This window comes from Molothrus ater, chromosome 28, assembly GCF_012460135.2.
Source record: "Molothrus ater isolate BHLD 08-10-18 breed brown headed cowbird chromosome 28, BPBGC_Mater_1.1, whole genome shotgun sequence".
Taxonomy (NCBI): domain Eukaryota; kingdom Metazoa; phylum Chordata; class Aves; order Passeriformes; family Icteridae; genus Molothrus; species Molothrus ater.
In genome coordinates this window covers 5,267,612-5,287,750 of record NC_050505.2, presented here as the reverse complement: position 1 = coordinate 5,287,750, position 20,139 = coordinate 5,267,612, and the positions used below count along the sequence as shown (strand labels likewise).

Here is a 20,139-nt window from a genome sequence, read left to right as displayed (position 1 = left end):
GGCCCCCCGCCGCCCACCCGCGGTCCCCATGGCAACGGCAGCGCCAGCCGCCCGCCGCCCACCCGCGCCCACCCTCCGGGCCGGGGGGACACCGCTGCCCCCGGCCCTGCGGCGGCTGCTGCCCTCCAGGGTGGCCCTTGTGTGTCCCCCGCAGCAAAACCACCCCCGCACTGTGCTGCGACACCGGGGGGGCTTCAAGGTGCCCTTGGGGGAGGCAGGGGGTGATTCTGTCCCGCCCCGACCCCTGCCGGGTGTTGTGCTCGGGGAGGGGTTGGAGCCTGGCAGGGTTGTTTGGGGTGACAGTGGCGCGGGAGGAGGGAGCTCGGTATTGGGGGGAATAGGGGGGATTCCCCGAGGGGGGAGAAGGCAGGGCGTGGATGGGGGTCTTTGAGCAGGTTATCTGGATACTGGGGCTGTTTAGGGGGAGAATATGAGATCCGGAGGGGGTGCGGGTTTGGGGTCCTTTGGGGGGGGGTTGTGAAGATTCTTGAGACGGGTCTGGGTCTGCGTCCTATTGCGGGGAGTGTGGATATGAGTGTGGATTTGGGGTCCTTGGGGGGATCCGTCAGTCTGGACGCAGGGTTATTTATGGGGGGACTCCCGGGAAGGGGCGTCTGGATACGGGGCCTTTAGGGGTGGGGGCTTGGTCTCCCTCTCCCGGGGGTAATTTGGGATAAAGGGGTCCCGGGTTGGGGGGTCCGGTTACGGGGCCCTTGCGGAGAGCGGGGGGGATCCCCCCGGCGTGCGGGGGCAGCTCCGCGGCGGGGGTGCCCGGGAGGGGGCTGGGGGATCCCGGGCGGGGCGGGGGGCGGCGGGGGCTGTCCCGGGCTGGAGCCTCCCCCGGCCCGGCGCCTCCCCCCGCCCCCCCGCGCCGGGCGGAGCCGGAGCCGAGCGGAGCCGGTGCCGGGGCGGCTCATTGCGGCGCGCCGCGGCGGCAGCATGGCCACCACCGTGCCCTGCACCCGCTTCACCGACGAGTACCAGCTCTACGAGGAGATCGGCAAGTAAGGGCGGCGGCACCGGCCCCGGCCCCGGCTCCGGCCCCGGCCCCGGCCCCGGGGCGCGGCGGGGGCGGGGGGCGCTGCCCGGGGCTCCGGGAGCCGCTCGGTGCAGACGTGACGCATCCCCCCCCCCTCCTCCCCCCCCGGGATGGGACACCCGGGACTGGCCCCCCCCGCCCCCCCCGGGACCGGCCCCCCCCAGCCCACCCCCCCCGGGACCGGCCCTGCCCAGCTCCCCCCCCCCGGTACTGCCCTCCCCCCGGTATTGGCCCTGCCCCCCCCAATGGCCCCCACCCCTTATACCGCCCCCCTCCTGGGGCCTTCCAGCCCTCCCCGGCTGCCCGGACCCCTCAGCTCCTCTGGGCCCCCCTCCCCGTAGCCCCCCCGGTCCCTGCAGCCCCCTTGCTGCCCATCCTTATGGACCCTCCCCTTTAGGCTCCCCTATCTGTCCTCATCCCCCAGCCCCGGTCACCCCAGAGCCCTCCTCCATTCCTCCAGATCCCCTGCAGTTCCCAATCTCCTGTCCCTGGAGACCCACTCAGTCCTTACAGCTGCCCTTGACCCCATGGACACTCCATCCTGACAGACCCCCCAATTCCTCCTCAACCCCCCCCCCATTTTTACAGATTCCCCCAGCACTCCTAATCCTGCCCCTGCCTCCTGCAGACCCCCTCAGTCCTTAAAGCCCCTTTGCCCCCATTCTCACAGAGCCCCCCCCCCAATCCTTACAGACCCCCCCTCCCTGGTCCTTATAGATCCCCATCCCTCCAGATCCCCCCAAAGCTCCTACAAACCCCCACTCCCTTCAATCCTTATCGCCCCCCCAGTCCCTTCAAAATCCTCCACCCTCCCCAATCCCCCCTCCCTAGTCCTTACAGCCCCCATTTGCCCCCCCCCCCAATTTTCCATCCTTGAGTATTTATAGGCACCTGCTCCTTTTAGATCTCCCTTTTCAGGACCCCCTTTGCCCCTCACCCTGATGGATTTCCCCATCACTCCAGCCCCTCCATTTCCACAGGCCCTCCCCCATCTCCATAGACCCCCCCTGCCCCCCCATCCCTCTCCCCCCTGGTTCTTTAAGACCCTACTGCCCCCATCTCCTATTAGACCCTTTTGGGCCTTATATAACTCCCCAAATCCACTCCCCCTTCGGGTCCTTACAGACTCCAGCCCTCCTGGGCCCCCCAGGCCTCAAAGACTCCCAGGGCCCCTCTGCTGCCCTGAATCCCAACAGGTCCCCCGGCTGTGCCCCCCATCGTGCCCCCCTCGGGTGGGTGTTGTGGGGAGCTGGAGAGGAGCTGTTTTGGGGGGTTCATTTGCCCCCAGGGCCATGGGGATGCAGTTTTCCCCCCCATCCACGGGCAGGGATTGGCTAGGAGCAAAATGAGGGGAGCAGGGAGGGGGTCAGACCCTTTGTGAGGGGGGTGCACCCCCTCCCTAGATGGGGGAACGTTTTGCAGGGGTGGCTGTAGTCCCTTTGGGGGTGCCAGCAGGGGGAACATGGTGCCAATCGGGGGCTGTTCTCTCGGTCTGCCCAAAATCCAGCCCATCCTGGTTGCCATGGCAACGTGGTCCTGTTTCCCCCTTCCCATCTCTCGGTGTAGCCTGCCAGCCATCGCGCATGTGTCCCCCCCTCATGGGGGTGGGGAGGGGGGTATTGCTCTCGCTGGGGGGAAACTGAGGCACGGCTTGGGCCAGGACAGTGTGCCCCCCCTCAGGGACTGGCACCCACTGTGTCCCCTGTCCTGGGGGCCACGTGGGGAAGGGAGGGGTCAGGGCCCTGGGAGCCCCCACTTTTCCCCTGGTGGTGAGAGCATCCTCCTGTTTTGGCCAGCATGGGGCCTGTGGGGCCTGGGGACATGGGGCAGTGGCAGGGGACACCCAGGCCCTGCTCCCCTCCCAGGGCACACGTCCCACACGGCTCCCTCTCCGTGGCAGGCCTGGGGTGGTGCTGGTCCCAGCCATGTCCCCATCCTTCCCGGGGATCTCCTCTGAGTGCCCTGAGGCTGCCTTGGCCCCCCCAGCAAGGGACAGGCAGGGGATGTGCAGGGACACAGGTCCTGGAAGGGGGACAGGAGCTGATGGCACCTGAAGGGGCTGCCAGTGCTTCGATCTGGCACAGGCACGACCCTGCTTTTCCCATCTCTGTCCCTGTCCCTGGGGGGGACAGCTGGTGGCTGCCAGCTCCCCATACTCAGAGCTGGGTCCTGTGCCCCCCTGCCACCACCACCGCTGTCACTGCTGTCACTGCCACTACCATCATTACCATCGCCACCACCACGGCCACTGCTGCCATCCGGGCCACCCACTGTTCCCATGGCAACGAGCTGCCGGTGCTGGATCCTTCCTGCGACCCCCCCTCCCGCGATGCTGCGTGGCACCGAGCCCCCCTTCCTTCCCAAAGCCACCCCCGGTGCCCCCCCAGCGCCCCCCCAGCAGGGCCCCGTGTGTCAGGGCCCTCCCTGCCACCCCCGTGCCGGGGTTCACCCCCCGGTGCTGAGTCACGGCGGGTGCAGCCCCCCGACCCGGGTGCTGAGTCACGGTGGGGGCGCCCCCAAGCCCCCCCGGCGCTCGGGGCCGTGCTGAGCCTGGCCCTCCCCAGGGGAGCCTTCTCGGTCGTCCGGCGCTGCGTCAAGCTCTGCACTGGCCATGAGTACGCTGCCAAGATCATCAACACCAAAAAGCTCTCAGCCAGAGGTAGGACCCCCGGGAGCCTGGGACTGCCAGCACGCCTCTGCCACCCGGGGGGACTCCCAGACAGGCCAGGTGCCTGGCATGGCCCCATGGCACCCGTGACTCCTGTGACACCTCTGATACCCCTGGTGCCCATGGCACCTCTTCCACCTCTGATACCCCTGGTGTCACGACAGCCAGGCTACCTGTGGTGCCCATGGCAGGTGTGACAGCTGTGACCCCAGTGGTGCTGGTGGGAGGGAGGGGTGAATGCTCTGGGGTGGGGTCTGGCCCTGTCCATCCCCATTATCCCCCTGCTGTCTCCCCCGGGGCCCCTCAGAATGTCACCTGTCCCTAAGGTATGGGTGTCCTGCAGGTGCACAGGTGTAAGTGGATGGGGAGGAGGGTGTGCACGCACAGGTGTGAGCCTTGTGTGTGTGCAGGTATGAGCTGTGTGTGCACAGATGTGTCTACATGGGGTTGTGTGTGATGGTGGGTGTGCACAATGAGCAGTGGGGGTACCTGAGTGTGTGTGCACAGGTGTGTGTCCTTGGTGTGGGTGTGCACACATGGGCCGTGGCTGAGTGTGTGTGCTTGGTGTGCAGGCAGGTGTGCGCATGTCAACAGTGTGTGAGTGTGTGCTTGCACACGAGGGTGGGCACTGCTGTGTGTGCACATCTGTGAGCAGAGTGGGTGCCTGTGGGGTGGGGTGTGCTCACAGCTCAGCAGTGGGGGTGTGCAGGTGTGTGCAGGTGTTTGCAGGTGTGGGATGTGTGACAGCGTGTGGGGGTGTGGAGGTTTAGGGTGTGCACTTGGATAAGAGGCAGCACTGAGTGGCACAGGGGGGGTGTGAGTGTTCTGTGTTTGCACACGTGTGTGTGAGCTGGGTGCACAGGTGTGAGCAGTGAGTGGAGCAGTGCACACGTGTGTGTGTGTGTGTGGGCAGTGAGTGGGGTGGTGCAAACACTCATGTTGGTGTGAGCTGTGTGTGAGCTGCATGCACATCTGTGCACGTGTCTGTGTCCCCTTGAGTGCAGACACACCCAGAGGTGCAGCTGCACACACAGCTACACGTGTGCACTCATACAGTGGCTGTTGCAGGCACACACACACACATCTGCACACCTGCACACACCTGCCCATGCAGGAACCACCACGCACAGGGGAACAGCTGCATGCTCCACATCCCGTACAAACACAGGTACAGTGATGCACACGGTGCAGCCACACACACACACACACACATGTACACCTGTACACACAGGTACAGCCACGGAGCTGTATGGCTGCACACAGAGGTACACACAGGTACAGCCACACACAGGCACACTCACGTGTATGCACGTGGATACCCACCACACCTGCACACCCACACAAAGCTACAGCCACAGGTGCTTGCACACATGTGCACTCCCATCTGTACCTGTGTACAGGCATGCACAGCCCCACACACGGGCCCACACGTGAATATGCACACCTGTGCACACCTGTGCACACCTGCAGCGTGTGCGTGCCTGTATCCACATGCACACCCCACCCATACGTGCAAACCTGTACACACCTGCACAAGTGCACACCCAGGCACACGTGCACAAGCCCACAGGTGCAGCCCCCAGCCCTGCCCCCAGTGCATACCTGCACAGCCACAGAGCCACCTGGCTCCCTCAGGGGCATCTTGGGCTGCTCTCGCTGGGGTTGGGCTGGGGACAGCTGAGGTGAGGGGGGTGCAGGGCAGGGCAGGTGAGGGGGCTGCAGGGCCAGGCAGGTGCCCCCCCTGACCTGTGCCCCCCCAGACCACCAGAAGCTGGAGCGCGAGGCGCGGATCTGCCGGCTGCTCAAGCACTCCAACATCGGTGAGTGACCGGGGACAGGGGGGTGTCACCCCTGGGGACCTGCCTGGGGACACCCAGGGACACCCCGAGGGACACCTGCAGTGGCTGGGAGAGGGAGCCAGGGTTCGGTGGCGGGCTGAGGCTGAGCCTGTCCCTGTCCCCATCTGGTCCTCACAGTGCGGCTCCACGACAGCATCTCCGAGGAGGGGTTCCATTACCTCGTCTTTGACCTGTGAGTGGCAGGAGGCTCCCAGAGCTTTGGGAGGGCTCAGGGGATCCTGGGGTCTCTCGGGCTGATGTGGGGCCTGGCTGTGTTTCAGGGTGACAGGCGGCGAGCTCTTTGAGGACATCGTGGCGCGGGAGTACTACAGTGAGGCTGATGCCAGGTGAGCCTTCCCCCCCTGTGCACCCCAAAGCCCTGGGCACCCCCAGCCACCCTGCCCTGTGCCCTGTGCCCCTGCAGGGATGGGGCAGCTCAGCCAGGCAGGCAGGGGGTGCACCCCCTCGGCCCCTCTGTTATTGCAGCCCCTCCATCCTGTGCTGGGTGGGGTGGGGCCCCCAGCTGGGGCACCCCCATATTCCACATCCCCCGCCGTGCTCCCCCCTCTGCCGCTGAGTCCCGGCACTGCCATGCCCTGTGCTGGGGGGGCTGGTGGCAGGTGGGGGCCCCCGGGCCCCTCGGTGCTGTGCCAGCCCCCTGTGCCCTGTGTGCCGCCGTGTGCCCCCCCCGTGGTCTCTGGGCTTTCACAACATTTGTTTCTCCCCCTCTCTCGTTCCCCCCATCTCCGCCCCCCCCGTCCCCGTGCCCCTCGTGCCCCTCACCTCCTCCATCCATTCCCCCCATCCCTCTGTCCCTCTCGTCTCCCATCACTCGTTGCTCGGGCTCTGTGCGTGTCCGTGTGTCCATCTGTGTGTCCGTCCGTCCCACCGCTGCCCTCCGCTCGCTGCCCCCCTGGCCCTTGCCCTCTGTTTTGCCTCCCACACCCGTCCTTGCCCCCGAAATGCCTCCTATCCTCCCATGCCCCTCTCCTGCCTCTTTCTCCCACCCCTCTACCCCCAACCTGTCCCCACACCTCTACCCCACTTCTTGCCCCCACCCCTTTACCTCATCCCCCACCGCCAACCTGCCCCCATTCCCACCCCCTTTACCCCATCCTGACCCCATCCCGCCCCCGTCTCCCACCCCTGCCCCTCCATCCTGCACACCCTCACCCCATCCCGCCCCCTCCCACCCCCTTTGCCCTCTCCTGCCCCGTCCCCTGCCCCCTCCCACCCCTAACCCTCCCTCCCGCCCCCGCCCGCCCCCCGTTCTGTTTTGCAGTCACTGTGTCCATGAGCTCTTTGCCCGCGTTCCTCCCACCCATCACTTTGCCCCTGAGCAGAGGGAGCCGCAGGTCAGTATCTGGGGGGGGCCGGGGGGGCCATTTCCCCCTCGCTGCCCCTGCCCGCGCTGCCCCCGCTTCCCGGCCCCCTCCGCTCCTCAGGACCCCGCTCTGCTCTGGGCCTTTCTCCTCACTCTTTTTTCTCCCTGACCCCCCTTTTTTTGCCCCACCCTCACAGGGAGGTTGCCCCCCCAGTGCCCCCGCTCCCCCAGCTAGCGGGGCCCCCCTTCACCCCCATTTCAGGCTCTCATCCCTTCGCTCCTTCCCTCTTTCTTTCTTGTCTCGTCTCCATCCGCCCCCCCATCCCCTTCCCCGTGAGTCCTGTCTGGGGGACCCCCGTGTCTGGGCGGCAGCAGGGACGGGGGGCTCCCGTGGGGGACGGGAGGGGGCACAAAAACACACTGGGGTGTCCCCCGTGGCTCTGTGCCACGGGTGGAGCTCACCTGGTGGGCGCTGAGGGGTGACCCCAGGCAGTGACCCCCAAGCAGTGACCCCCTGGGATGATCCCACAGGTGTGACCCCACTCAGTGACCCCCTTGGAGTGACATCCCTGGGATGACACCCCGGGGGTGACACCAAGGGATGACTCCCAGACAGGGATATGCCCCCAGAAAGCAGTGACACGCTCAGGGATGACCCCTCCTCAGGCTGTGGCATCCCCAGAGGTGTCCCCTAGGCAATGAGGCACCCCAGGTGGGGCTCTCCCCAGGGGTAACCCCTCTGTGTGACGCCCCCAGGGCGATGCCCCAGGAGCCCCCCAGGGGTGATGCCCTGGGGCTGAGCCCCTGGCAGGGGTGCAGAGGGGTTCTCATGCACACTAATCCAAGGTCACCACTCGTTTTTGTCAGTTCCCCCGGGTGCAGAGGGACAGGGGCTGGTTTGGGGGTGCAGGTGGTGCACAGGGTGTGAGGCAGGTGGGGGGCAGCGTACCTCTGACCCCCTCCCATTTGCACGCAGCCACTGCATCCAGCAGATCCTGGAGGCTGTCCTGCACTGTCACCAGATGGGGGTGGTCCACAGGGACCTCAAGGTAAGTGTGTCCCCCCACCCCCATCCATCTCCCTCCCCAGTTCCTGGGGTCCCCACAACCCGGGAGTACCCTGGCCTGGTGGGTTCTGGGGACTCACTGGGATCTTGCTGGGCTTTGGGGACCCCCTCAGCTTGGAGCACTCCCATCCACCTTTCCTGGGGATGCACACATGTCCCCCAGCTGTGTCACAGTTCTGCACTGCTCAGGGGGTCTCAGTGCAGCCCCCCAGCTGCCATTGCCCCAGGGGGAGTGTGAGCTGTGGGGTGGATGGGGGCACGGGGGTGGGAGCAGCTGGAGCTTGGCTGGGGGGCAGGGCAGGACACAGGAGGGATGGTGGGACACAGAGGGACAGAGGAACACAGAGGGATGGTGGGACACAGGGGGACAATGGGACACAGAGGGACAGAGGGACACAGGGACAATGGGACACAGAGGGACAGAGGGACACAGGGACAATGGGACACAGGGGGATGGTGGGACACAGAGGGATGCTGGCATGGGGGGATGCTGGCATGGGGGGATGCTGGGACGAGGCCAGTGAGACACAAGCAGACCCTGAGCTGGCCATGGGGCTGTGCCATGCGGTGCCATTGGCAGAGGGCACCCACGGCCACAGCCCCACAGCACAGAGCCAGCCGAGGGGCAGGACCTGGTCAATAGCAGCAGTAAAGTCCCTCTATAGTTGCTGCATCCCTGCTCTCTGTCCCCCCCCGGTCTGTGCCCCGTGCTGCCCGTGCCTGGTGCCCACTGTGCAGCCTGAGAACCTGCTCCTGGCCAGCAAGTGCAAAGGGGCAGCAGTGAAGCTGGCAGACTTTGGCCTCGCCATCGAGGTGCAGGGGGATCAGCAGGCCTGGTTTGGTGAGTGCTGTTGTCCCCCTGTCCCCCACAGCCCCTGCCCACCGTGTCCTGCTCTGGGCCCCTGTGCTGTGTCTGCTGTGTCCCTGCATGTCCCCTGAGTCCCTGCTCTGTTCCTGCTGTGTCTGCCCCTGTGCCCACCCCAGCCCTATCCCAAACCCACCGTGTCCCTGCCCCTGTGCCCACAGCATCCTGCCCTGTGCCCACCCCTGCCCAGCACATCCCTGCCCCACGTCCCAGTCCCGTGTCCTGTCCTTGTCCCCTCCCCCTGTGGCTCACCTGTGGCTCACCTCATGCTCTCTCTGTCCCTGTCCCAGGATTTGCAGGCACACCTGGCTACCTGTCCCCCGAGGTGCTGCGCAAAGAGGCCTATGGCAAACCCGTGGACATCTGGGCATGTGGTAAGAGCCAGTCTCTGCCTGTCCCTGCCCAATCCCATTCTAATCCCTGCCCCATCACTGCCCAGTCCCTTTCTGACCTCATCCCACTCCCATTCTGGCACTTTCCAGGCTCCATTCCAGTCTTATCCCATTCCCATCCTAGTATCAGCCTCTTTCCCATCTCATTTCTGTGCTGGTCCCAGTTCCTGTTCCAGCTCTGACCCCATCCTGGGGCCATCCCGTGCCATGTGCCTGGCAGTGCCACACTGTCCCTTGTCTGTGCCATCCTACCAGCACAGGGACAGCCCACGTGTGGAATGATTGCTTTGTCATGGGGACACCTTTGAGGGAGCCAGGGTGGTCTGGGGTCCCTGCTCTCCCCTAACCCCACTCTCCCCGGCCCAGGGGTCATCCTGTACATCCTGCTGGTGGGATATCCGCCGTTCTGGGACGAGGACCAGCACAAACTCTACCAACAGATCAAGGCTGGGGCCTACGATGTAAGTGCCCAGTGCCCAGTGCCCAGTGCCCAGTGCCCAGTGCCAGGGCCTGTTAATTCCGGAACCTTCTGGGACCTGCAGCTGATCTGCAGCAGGCAGAGCCCGGGGTGGCTGTGGGCTTGTCTTTGGTGCTGGCTGGGGATGTGTAGGGATGTGTGGGCATGTGCAGTGACACGGACGCCGTGGGGCCGCCCCTCCTCAGCTGCCACCCCTGTGTCCCTGTGCTCCCCCAGTTCCCTTCACCTGAGTGGGACACGGTCACCCCCGAAGCCAAAAACCTCATCAACCAGATGCTGACCATCAACCCCGCCAAGCGCATCACAGCCCACGAGGCCCTCAAGCACCCGTGGGTCTGCGTAAGTGCAGGGGTCCCCCGAGTGTGGCACCCCCCATGGCAGTGCCCCTGGCACCTGGTGCTGACCCCCCTGTCCCCACAGCAACGCTCCACCGTGGCCTCCATGATGCACAGGCAGGAGACAGTGGAGTGCTTGAAAAAGTTCAACGCCCGGAGGAAGCTCAAGGTGAGGGGGCTGCAGGGGAGCTGTGGGCTGGGGGCAGTGCTCATCCTCCCAGCACCACCCTGCCTCTCCGTGGGGCTCTCCTGTGGGACCCTCCCTGCCCACTGCCCCAGCACCCCTCAGGGCCTTCCTGTGCCCTTCCATGGGGTGTTGCAGCCCCACTCTGGCGTGCCTGGTGCTCTGCTCTGGGCTTTGGTCCCATCCCAGTGTCACACAGTGTGGCACAGTCCCACCCTGTCCCTGCCCTGTCCCTTGCCCCCTGCCCTGGCTCTAGCCTGCCCCCCCAGCCCACACCCTCTGTCCCACTGCCGCTCCCGAGGCTCCATCCCGCCCCCTCGTCCTGCAAACCCCTTTCCCAGTTCCCAGTTCCCAATTCCCAGTCCTGGGGGCCCCACCCTGTACCACCCCCATCCCATCACTCATTTGTCCCACTCCATCTCGCCCACCCCATCGCACCCCAGCCCCTCTCCTGGCTCACGCTGTCCCTCCCCACAGGGTGCCATCCTCACCACCATGCTGGCCACCAGGAACTTCTCAGGTAAGGGGGGGCTCCCCCTGGCCGGGGGGGGCCGGGGGCCGCAGTCCCCCCTCCACGCCCCCCCCCCCGGGCCGGTGCCCCCCTCTCTCTATCTCGCTGTCTTTCTCTCTTTCTCCCCTCCCTTCCTTAACCCCCCCACCCATTTTTTCCCCATCGGTGAGGACGGGGCATGTGGTAGCCACGGTGGGGCCGGCGGCGCCCCCCGCCCCACGCACACACGGCAGCAGGTAGAGCCCGGTCCCCGCGTGTCCCCCCCGCCCCGCTGGCCGCGGGGGCGACACGGGCAGGGGGACGGACACCGCAGCCCCCCCAGGCCTGGGGCCGGGGTGACGGGTGCCCCGAGAGCTCTCTTGGGCGGGGGGAGGGCGGGGGTCCCGGCGCAGCCCCCGCCGCCCCCTAACAGGAGCTCCGCTCCCTCTCTCTCTCTCCGGCCCTCCGGCAGTGGGCAGACAGACCACCGCTCCTCCCACCATGTCGGCGGCCGCTGCCGGGGCCCCGCTGGGGCTGGTGGAACAAGGTAGACGCGTCCGCAAAGGGCCCCCCCGGCCCCCCGGCCCCGCTTGGTCTCTGTGTGTCCCCGGACCCTTCATCCCCACGTCACCCTCTTCTCCCGCCCGTCCTCTTCCCTGCCTCCCACCTCCCCAACGGGTTTCGGGTGCCCTCCTCGGAAATCGGAGCGCATGCATGGCTCCCCTGCACTGCCCCTGCAGCCTCTCCCTCCCTGCTGGCACCAAGAGATGCCACTGTCCCCCTGCTGCCACCCCGCACCCGGCCCCGGGGAGAGGTCCCTGAACAGCCCCCACCCCCAAAGCGGGGCTGCTGACTGCCTGAACCTGGAGGGGACACGCTGGTGGCGTCCCCAGGTGCGCACAAGTGCCATCCCCAGGTGCGCACAGGTGACATCCCCGGGTGCGCACTGGTGCCATCCCCAGGTGCGCACAGGTGACATCCCCGGGTGCACACTGGTGCCATCCCCAGGTGCGCACAGGTGACATCCCCGGGTGCGCACTGGTGCCATCCCCGGGTGCGCACTGGTGCATCCCCAGGTGCACACTGGTGCCATCCCCAGGTGCGCACAGGTGACATCCCCAGGTGCGCACAGGTGACATCCCCGGGTGCACACTGGTGCCATCCCCAGGTGCGCACAGGTGACATCCCCAGGTGCGCACAGGTGACATCCCCGGGTGCGCACTGGTGCCATCCCCAGGTGCACACTGGTGCCATCCCCAGGTGCGCACAGGTGACATCCCCGGGTGCACACAGGTGACATCCCCGGGTGCACACAGGTGACATCCCCGGGTGCACACTGGTGATGTCTCTGGGTGCACACAGGTGACATCCCCAGTCCACATCTGGGTGAACACGGGGAGTGGGGTGGGGGGATGATTTTGGGGTGATTTTGAGCCTCCCCACTGCTCCCACCCCCCCATGCACACAGGGGGGGCACACCGGTGCATGAAGCGGGGGGCAAATGGGCTGCATGTCCCATGTCCCCCCGTGCCCCCCCTGCGTCCCCACCCCGCATGTGCCCCCCCTGCATGTGTCCCCACCCTGCATGTCCCCGATGCATGTGCCCCCCTGCATGTGCCTCCCCACAGCTTCTGAGAGCTGCAGCCAGTGTTTGTGGTGCCGTGAAACACTCGGCGGGTCTTAAACCACCCCCTCACCCAGGGCTGCCCTGCCAGGGGTCCCCCCCTCCCGCCCCCCAATTCGGCTCTGGTTTAAACCCCCACCTCTCAGCGCCCGCCTGCTTTCAGAGGAGGGACCGGGACCCTTGGGGACACCCTGCTAGGGACCCCTGAGGGGACTCAGGGCCACGGGGAGGGATGTGTGGGTCACCTCCCCCTCCTCTGGTGCCGATGGGTGCCACCCTGCTGTCACTGGACTTGTCACCACACATCTCCCCCCAGCTTGTGCTGCCAGCCAGGGGAGGGGTCCCTCAGTGTGGAGGGATGACGAGGATGCTCGAGGTGACACCCCCTGCCCTCCACACACCCCCACGACCACTTGTGCCCCACCATGTCCCCGTCACACCCCATTCCCCCACTGGCCAGAGATCATGGTAGCAGTGACAGATGCTCATACCCGTGCCCGTCCTTGTCCCCCTCCAGGGAGACAGGGGGGGCACAGGCGGTTGTCCCCGCCCCCTGTACTCAACTCATCTTTTTTATGTTCTTTTTTTATGTTTTTCCCCTTTTCCTCCTTCCCCCCCTCCCCGTTTCTCTCTTGCCCCCCTCCCCACTCCTCTCTCTCGCTTTCCTCTCTGCATTTCTCCAAGGTAAGCCAGCCCTGCCCCCCCCATGTGGGGGCCACCAGGATGGGGACCCCCCTCAGGTTGGGGGCACCTCCTTCCCCCAGTCTGAGGACCCTCTGAGTTTGGGGACCCTTCCCTCCAGGATGGGGACACCCTGCCTGGATGGGGATCTCCACAGGTTGAGGACATCCCTCCCAGGGTGGGGACAGCCCCCCAAGTTCGGGGACCCCCCTGAGTTTGGGAACCTCCCACTAGGAGGGGGACACCCCCCAGGAAGCCCCTCCCTGGGTGGGGACACTCTCTTCCCCCAGGATGGGGACCTGGAGGTGGGGGACACCCCTCCCAGCATGGAGAACCCCCCCAAAATGGGGATTCCCTAGCATGGGGACACCCCACCCAGCATGGGGACTCCCCCCTGTAAGGGAACACCCCCAGCATGGGGACACCCCTCAAAATGGAGCCCCCTTAGAATGGGGACACCCCTCCCTGCATGGGGACCACCCCTCTAAAATGGGGACCTCCCCCAGGCTGGGGACAGCACCTTCCTGGTGTGTTCCCCCTCTGTGGTACTGGGGGGCAGGTGCTGCCAGCACCTGGGTGGGATCAGGCGGGGTGGCCGGGAGGACTCTGGGTCTGGGGGATCTGCAGTGCCCCTCGTGCAGGGGGGCACTGACGCTGTCTCCCCCCGCAGCAGCTAAGAGCTTACTGAACAAGAAGGCGGACGGCGTCAAGGTGAGGGGCCCGAGGGGCCGGGGGGGCCCGGGGGGGCTCCTTCCCCCATGGCACTGAGCCCCCCATCTGTCTCCTGCAGCCCCAGACCAACAGCACCAAAGGCAGCGCTGGCGTCACCAGCCCCAAGGGGACCCTCCCGCCCACCGCTCTGGTAGGTGCCCCCCACCCTGCACCCCAAATCCCCCATCCCATGGGATCCATCCCACAGCCCATCCCATCCCATCCCATCGTCTGCTCCTGGGGAGGGGGTGTCCCGAGGATGGAGAGGGGTGTGCAGGACGGGGGCACAGGGGGACCCCGCCGCACAGAGCAGGTGGGTGAAGGGACAGCCCCGTGTCCCCCTCAGCCGTGGGGACAGTGGCATGGCTGAGGACACGCTCATGCAGGTGTCCCATGCAGGGACAAGGTAGGTCCAGGACACGGACACAGAGATGTTCCTGCCATGGGCACAGCAAGGTGGGTGCAGGATGAGGGCGTGAGGGTGTCCTGTGACGTGGGGACAGCAAGGTGGGTGCAGGACATGAGGATGGGGACAAGGTGGGTGCAGGGTACGGGCACAGATGCCCCATAATGGGGACAAGGCACAGCCTGGTGACACAGATGGACAGGTGGGTGGAGGGCAGGGGGTGGGGACGCCCTGCAGTGCCAGTGGCAAGGCAGGTGCAGGTCACAAGGATGGGGCTGCTGACTGTGACCTCGCAGGTGAGGTAAGTGCTGGATCCAGACACGGGACTGCCCAGCTGGCACAGTAGAGTAAAGGCATGGCTGTCTGGAGCAGCAGGTGCAGGATTTGGGGGTGCTGTGGCAATGCCAACAGCAAGGTAGGTGCGGGATGTGGGTGCAGGTGTGCACATTGTGACCTTTATGGCACAAGGGCATGGAACCATGAGGGCAGGATACAGGCAGGGTGCTGCCCAGCTGGCACAGATTGCCGTGCACTGGGGAAGGGGTGCCTGGCTGGTCAGTGAGTGCAGGATATGGAGAAAGGGGTGCCTGCCCACACACTGAGGGTGGGATGGGCAGCAGGAAGCTGTGGATGGGGGTGGTCAGGATGTGGGCACTGAGATGCTCAGGATGCAGACACAGGGATGGTTGGGATGCAAGCCAAGGGTGCTCAGAATGCAGACAGGGACAGTTGGGATGCAGGCAGTGGGATAGTTGCGATGCAGGCACAGCAGTAGTCTGGGTGCCAGCCGAGGGATGCACAAGGACATGGGCAGTGCTCGGGATGCAGGCGGCAGGATGGTTGGGATTCAGGCACGGGGATGCCCAGGGTGCTCAGCTGCACGGTGAGTGGAGCCCCTGGGCACTGGGATGCAGGACAGGGGCAAGGAGCTGCCCCCCAGCCCAGCCCAGCCCATCTTTTTGGCCTCACTGTGTCTCTCCCCCAGCTCTGCCCACCTCTTTCCCCCCTCTCTTCCCCCTCCATGTCTGTGAATTAAACCATTTGGCTTTGCTGGACTAATGACTCTCTGCTTCTCTCCCCCCTCTCTATCCCCTTCCCAAACCCGGTCTGGGTCTCTCTCCTCGCCCCTGTCCACGTGCTGCTCAATCCGTCGTCCCCCCTCGTTGTCCCCTCCGGGCTCTCGCTTCCCCCACCCCGCCTGTCTCTCTCCCTTCTCCTGTAGGAGCCTCAAAGTACCGTAATCCATAACCCCGGGGACGGCGCCAAGGTACCGCTGCCCGCCCTCGCCTCCATCCCCCGCATCAGCCATGGCCGGGGGGGTGCCAGGAGCGCGGGGGCTGTGGGGGCAGCGGGGTCCCCCCGCGCCGTCCGGCCCCGCCGGGGTCCTGCCGAGCCCCCCCGGGCTCGTCCCCCCTCCCCGTGCCCCCTGGGGCCAGCTCTGACCCCCTGTTTGTGTCTCCCCCCCACCGCCGCCGCCCCGCGAGCAGGAGTCCTCCGACAGCACCAACACCACCATCGAGGACGAGGACACCAAAGGTGACGGGCGTGGGGGCGGCTGGGCTGCACTGGGGTGCACTGGGAGCGAGCTGGGGTGGTGCTAGGATGCACTGGGTTGCACTGGAATGGCACTGGGATGCACTGGGAGGGTCTTGGAATGCACTGGGGTGGTGCTAGGGGGGACCAGTATGCATTGGGGTGCACTGGAATGGTACTGGGATGACCTGTGGGATGCACTGTGGGATGGCACTGTGCTGGACAGTTGTGGAATGCACTAGGATGGCACTAGGATGCATTGGGATGCACTGGGAATGTGCTAGAATGCACTGGGGTGGAGCTGGGATGTGCTGGGATGGCACTAAGATGCACTGGGTGCACTGGAATGCATTGGGATGGCACTGGCATAGCACCAGGATGCACTTGGTTCACTGGGATGCACTGGAGCAGCACTGAAATCATCGGATGGAGCTGGGATGGCACCAGGATGCACTGGAATGGCACTGGGATACACTGGGACGGTGATGGGATGCACTGGGATGGCACTGGAATGCACTGGGATGGCACCAGGATGCACTGGGAGCGTGCTGGATGGAATGCATTGAATAGAGTTGGGATGCATTGGCACCAGGATGCCTTGGATTGCACTGGGATGAACTGGGGTGGACTGGCATGGCACCAAGATGCAGTTGGTGCACTGTGATGTGCTGGGGCAGCCCTGGAATGCACTGGGTGGGATTTGGGATGGCAACAGGATCCATTGGGATGGCACCGGGACATTTCTAGAATGCACTGGGAGTGTTCAAACTCACTGGAATTGATCTGGGCTGACACCAGATTCATTGAGATGGCACCAGGATACACTGGGAGCATGCTGGGGTGCACTGGGAGGGTACTGGGAGGCGATGGGGTGCACTTGGATGGAAATGGGATAGATTGGGACACGCTGGAATGGCCCTGGAATGGCAGCTGGGGTTAGTTGAAAAGGCACTGGGATGGCATCAGGATGCACTGCAATGATACTGGGACATACTGGGATGGTAGCAGGAGGTGCTCTGGGTAGAACTGGGCTGTACTGGGATGCCCTGGAATAGCAGTGAGACACAGAACGTTGGCACTGAGATGTGGTGAGAAGTCGCTGACACAAACTGGAGTGTACTGGGACATACTGGGATGGAAATGGGCAATGTTGGAATGCACAGAGGTGGCACTGGGATGCACTAGGAGGGCACAGGAGTGATGTTGAGATGCACTGGGACGAACTGGGAGGTAGTGGAGTGGCACCGAAGTGGTTGGAGCACATTAGGGTTACAAAAGAATGGACTGGGGAGCACTGGGATACAGTGGAATGGTACTAAGATTAATTGAGAGGCACTGGAGTGACAGTGGGATGGGACTGGGGGATACTGGAATGTACTAGAGTGTACTGGGCTGTCACTGGAATTCGGTAGGATTGAACTGGGGTGTATTGGAATGCACTGGGCTGGCACTGGGATGCACTGGGAAGCATCAGAGCACACGAGCAGCTCTGAGATGCACTAGAATTGCACTGGGATGTATCAGGATGCACTTGTATGGAACTGGGAGGGTACTGGGATGCACTGGAATGGCACTGAGACACAGTGGGATGGCACTGGGAAACACCAGTATGGAACTGGCTGTGCTGGGATGTGCCAGAACGGCACTGGGATGTACTGGGACTTGAAGGAGCAATGCTGGGAGGCTCTTGAAACTACTGGGACAGGCTGAGCAGGCGCTGGGATGCTTGAGCATGCTGGGAGGGCACTGGGCTGGCAATGAGTGTGGCAGAGCTGTGGGGGTCCTGGGAGCACAGTGGTCCCTATCTGTCCCCAAGGGGTGTCTGTCTGTCCCCATAGTTTCTGTGTCTGTCCTCGAGGTCCCTGTGGTCTGTGTTGTCTGCCCTCATGGTCGGTCTGTCTGTCCCTAAGGTCCCTGTGTTTGTCCCCATGGTCCATCCCTATGGTCTGTCTGTCTGTCCCCGAGGTTTTTCTGCCCCCAAGGTCTGTCTGTCTGTCCCTGTGTCTGTCCCCAAGCCTCCCCTCATGTCCCATGTCCACCCCACCGCCCCCCCTCCCCTGACGGTGTCACCGGGGCTGGGGCGTGGCGGTGACAGTGGCGTGCCCCCAGCCCGCAAGCAGGAGATCATCAAGATCACGGAGCAGCTCATCGAGGCCGTCAACAACGGCGACTTCGAGGCCTACGCGTGAGTGGGGCGGGGCCTGGGGGCGGGGCCAGGCGGGGTGGGGCCGGCTGGGGTGGAGCCGGGCGGGGCCACTCTCACCTGCCGCCTGCAGGAAGATCTGCGACCCGGGGCTCACCTCCTTTGAGCCCGAGGCACTGGGCAACCTGGTGGAGGGGATGGATTTCCACCGCTTCTATTTCGAGAACTGTGAGTACCCGAGCTGCCCGTGCCACCTGCCTGTCTCACCTGCCCCGTCCAGCCCATCCTGATCCCTCCTGCCTCCTTCACTGTCCCCTGTCTCTTGCCCACTGCCTGCCCATCCTGGTCACCTCTCTTGCTGGGCCATCTGTCTGCTTGCGCTGTCCCCATCCCTGCACCTTCCCTGTCCCCATTCTCTGTCCCCATCCCTGCCCCTTCTCTGTCCCCATCCCTGCCCGTTCCCCTGCCTGTTCCCTGCCCATTCTGTCCCCATCCCTGTCCTATCCCTGCCCGTTCCATGCCGGTTCTGGTGCCGGTGCCAGCCCCACTGTCCTGGCTGCCCCGCAGTGCTCTCCAAGAACAACAAGCCGATCCACACGACCATCCTGAACCCGCACGTTCACGTTATCGGGGAGGACGCGGCGTGCATCGCCTACATCCGCCTGACGCAGTACATCGATGGGCAGGGCCGGCCCCGCACCAGCCAGTCCGAGGAGACGCGCGTGTGGCACCGCCGCGACGGCAAGTGGCAGAACGTGCACTTCCACGGCTCGGGGGCCCCGGTGGCCCCGCTGCAGTGAAGGTGAGCCGGGCTCGGGGCAGGGGCACGCGGAGCCGCGGCCGTGGCTCACCGCGGTGTCCCCGCAGAGCTGGCGGTGGCTGTCCTGGTTCCAGCCCGATGGAGACGGCGATGGGAGCCGATGGCAGCCGGAGCTGCGGCCCCCCGAGCACGCGTCCGCATGCCTGTCCCCCCTACCCCAGCCCCGCTCCCCCCTCCGGTGCCTGTGTTTGCAGAAAACAAAAAGACAAAAAGACAAAAAAAAAAAAAAAAAAAAAAAAAAAAAGCCAAAATTATGAAGACCACACAAAAAAAAAAAAAGAAAAAGAAAAAAAAAAAAGGGGGAAAACCCAACCCCAATCCCCAACCCCACCCACACCCCCAAACCCGACCCAGCCGCTCGGCCACAGGCAAGGGCGCTGGGGGGCTCAGCCCCCCCCCTTGGCCCGTCTCTGCTGGGGGGGAAGGGGGGTCCCGGCCCCCCTCCCGGCTGTGCTCGTGGCGTGTTGCTGTCGCTGGTGGTGGATGTTGTTCTTTGGGCTCCGCTTTGCTCTGTCCTGCCCCAGCCCCTGTACATAGAGAGAGCTATTTATTTTTGAATTCCCACGGGGGTCCCCAGCACCAGGGGGCTGCCAGGGGGTGAGTGAGGTGGGGGGGACACGCAGAGACTCTCTCCCCTCCAGCCCAGCCCAGTGCCTGCCCTGGGAGCGCTGCCCGTGGGGCCCGAGGCTGACCCTGGGCGCTGCTGCTGCGCGGGGAACGCGAGGCTGCCTTGGGGAGGCTCCTCCAGTGGCACCCCCGTGTCCCCGGCCCGCTGATCCCCACCCCAGCACCCCGGTCGCAGGTGCCAGCCCGGGGTGCTGGCAGGGGGCTGTGGGTGCCAGTCGGGGGGCAGAGGGCAGCTGGGGGTGTGGGGTTGGGGTGGGGGGCTCAGGACGATCCAGCCAGCACTGACGCAGCATCGAAAGCACTTTAGACTAAGAGAATGGGTCTCTTAGGGGGCACAGGCTGCTCCGCCGGGCCCCCCAGCACGGGGGCACCGGCAGCACACCCTGCACCCCCCTCCCACGGCCAGCGCCCGGGGGACCCGGCACCCCCGGCCCCCCGGCCCGGGGAGGCTCCATCCACCCCGGGCACTCCCCACCGTTCCCCAGGGCATCCCCACCACGCTGAGGGCTGGTTTTGGCTGGGGGGAGGGGGCGGGGTGGGGCGGGCGGGGGATATTAATTATTTTTTAATTATTCTGATGATTTCTCTGCATGCCCTTTGCGCGAGAGCAACCCTCGGGCGCTAACGCTGTATGTTGAGGAGCTGAGCTGTTCCTGTCCCATGAATGCTGGTGGATCGTTGCCAAATTTTTCTCCTTCCTCCCCTTTTCTCTCATTCTTTTTCTGTCTCCCCCTCCCAAGCATATCCCCCCCCATGCCCCTCCCCCCAAAAAAAAACCCTTTGTCTTTTCTTTCTGAGCCTTGTAAGTGTAAAAGATGACTCTGATTTCGTTTTTGTCTCGGGAAAACTGCAAATAAATTATGAGGAAAAACCAATGATCCTTAAAGTGAGAAGTGGAGAGGGAAGGCCAGGTGC

The 20,139-nt window shown here is 64.9% G+C and overlaps 1 protein-coding gene across 7 annotated transcripts; it reads left to right on the top strand.

Annotated features, from left to right (window-relative positions):
- The first annotated feature begins 871 nt into the window (after nt 1-871).
- Nucleotides 872-20,099, top strand: CAMK2B (calcium/calmodulin dependent protein kinase II beta). Of its 7 annotated transcripts, none has more exons than XM_036396761.1 (21): nt 872-1,004; nt 3,604-3,698; nt 5,468-5,527; nt 5,684-5,738; nt 5,827-5,892; nt 7,846-7,918; nt 8,674-8,776; nt 9,091-9,174; nt 9,559-9,653; nt 9,887-10,009; nt 10,091-10,174; nt 10,667-10,709; nt 11,152-11,226; nt 13,658-13,695; nt 13,775-13,846; nt 15,324-15,368; nt 15,589-15,637; nt 17,744-17,819; nt 17,911-18,005; nt 18,345-18,579; nt 18,645-20,099. In XM_036396761.1, exons 1-20 carry the CDS (start codon nt 940-942, stop codon nt 18,575-18,577), a joined length of 1,629 nt encoding a protein of 542 aa, XP_036252654.1. In that variant the 5' UTR covers nt 872-939; the 3' UTR covers nt 18,578-18,579; nt 18,645-20,099. The 7 variants fall into 7 exon arrangements, with proteins under 7 accessions (XP_036252654.1, XP_036252652.1, XP_036252658.1 ...); XM_036396759.1 differs by having other exon boundaries at nt 13,655-13,695; XM_036396765.1 differs by lacking the exon at nt 11,152-11,226.
- The last annotated feature ends 40 nt before the right edge of the window (nt 20,100-20,139 follow it).

Excerpts from the sequence above, each read along its gene's own strand:
- CAMK2B (XM_036396759.1), top strand. The coding sequence starts at position 940 with ATGGCCACCACCGTGCCCTGCACCCGCTTCACCGACGAGTACCAGCTC. Across the intron at positions 5,528-5,683 it reads GCTCAAGCACTCCAACATCG|TGCGGCTCCACGACAGCATC; the intron begins GTGAGTGACCGG and ends TGGTCCTCACAG. Across the intron at positions 5,893-7,845 it reads TACAGTGAGGCTGATGCCAG|CCACTGCATCCAGCAGATCC; the intron begins GTGAGCCTTCCC and ends ATTTGCACGCAG.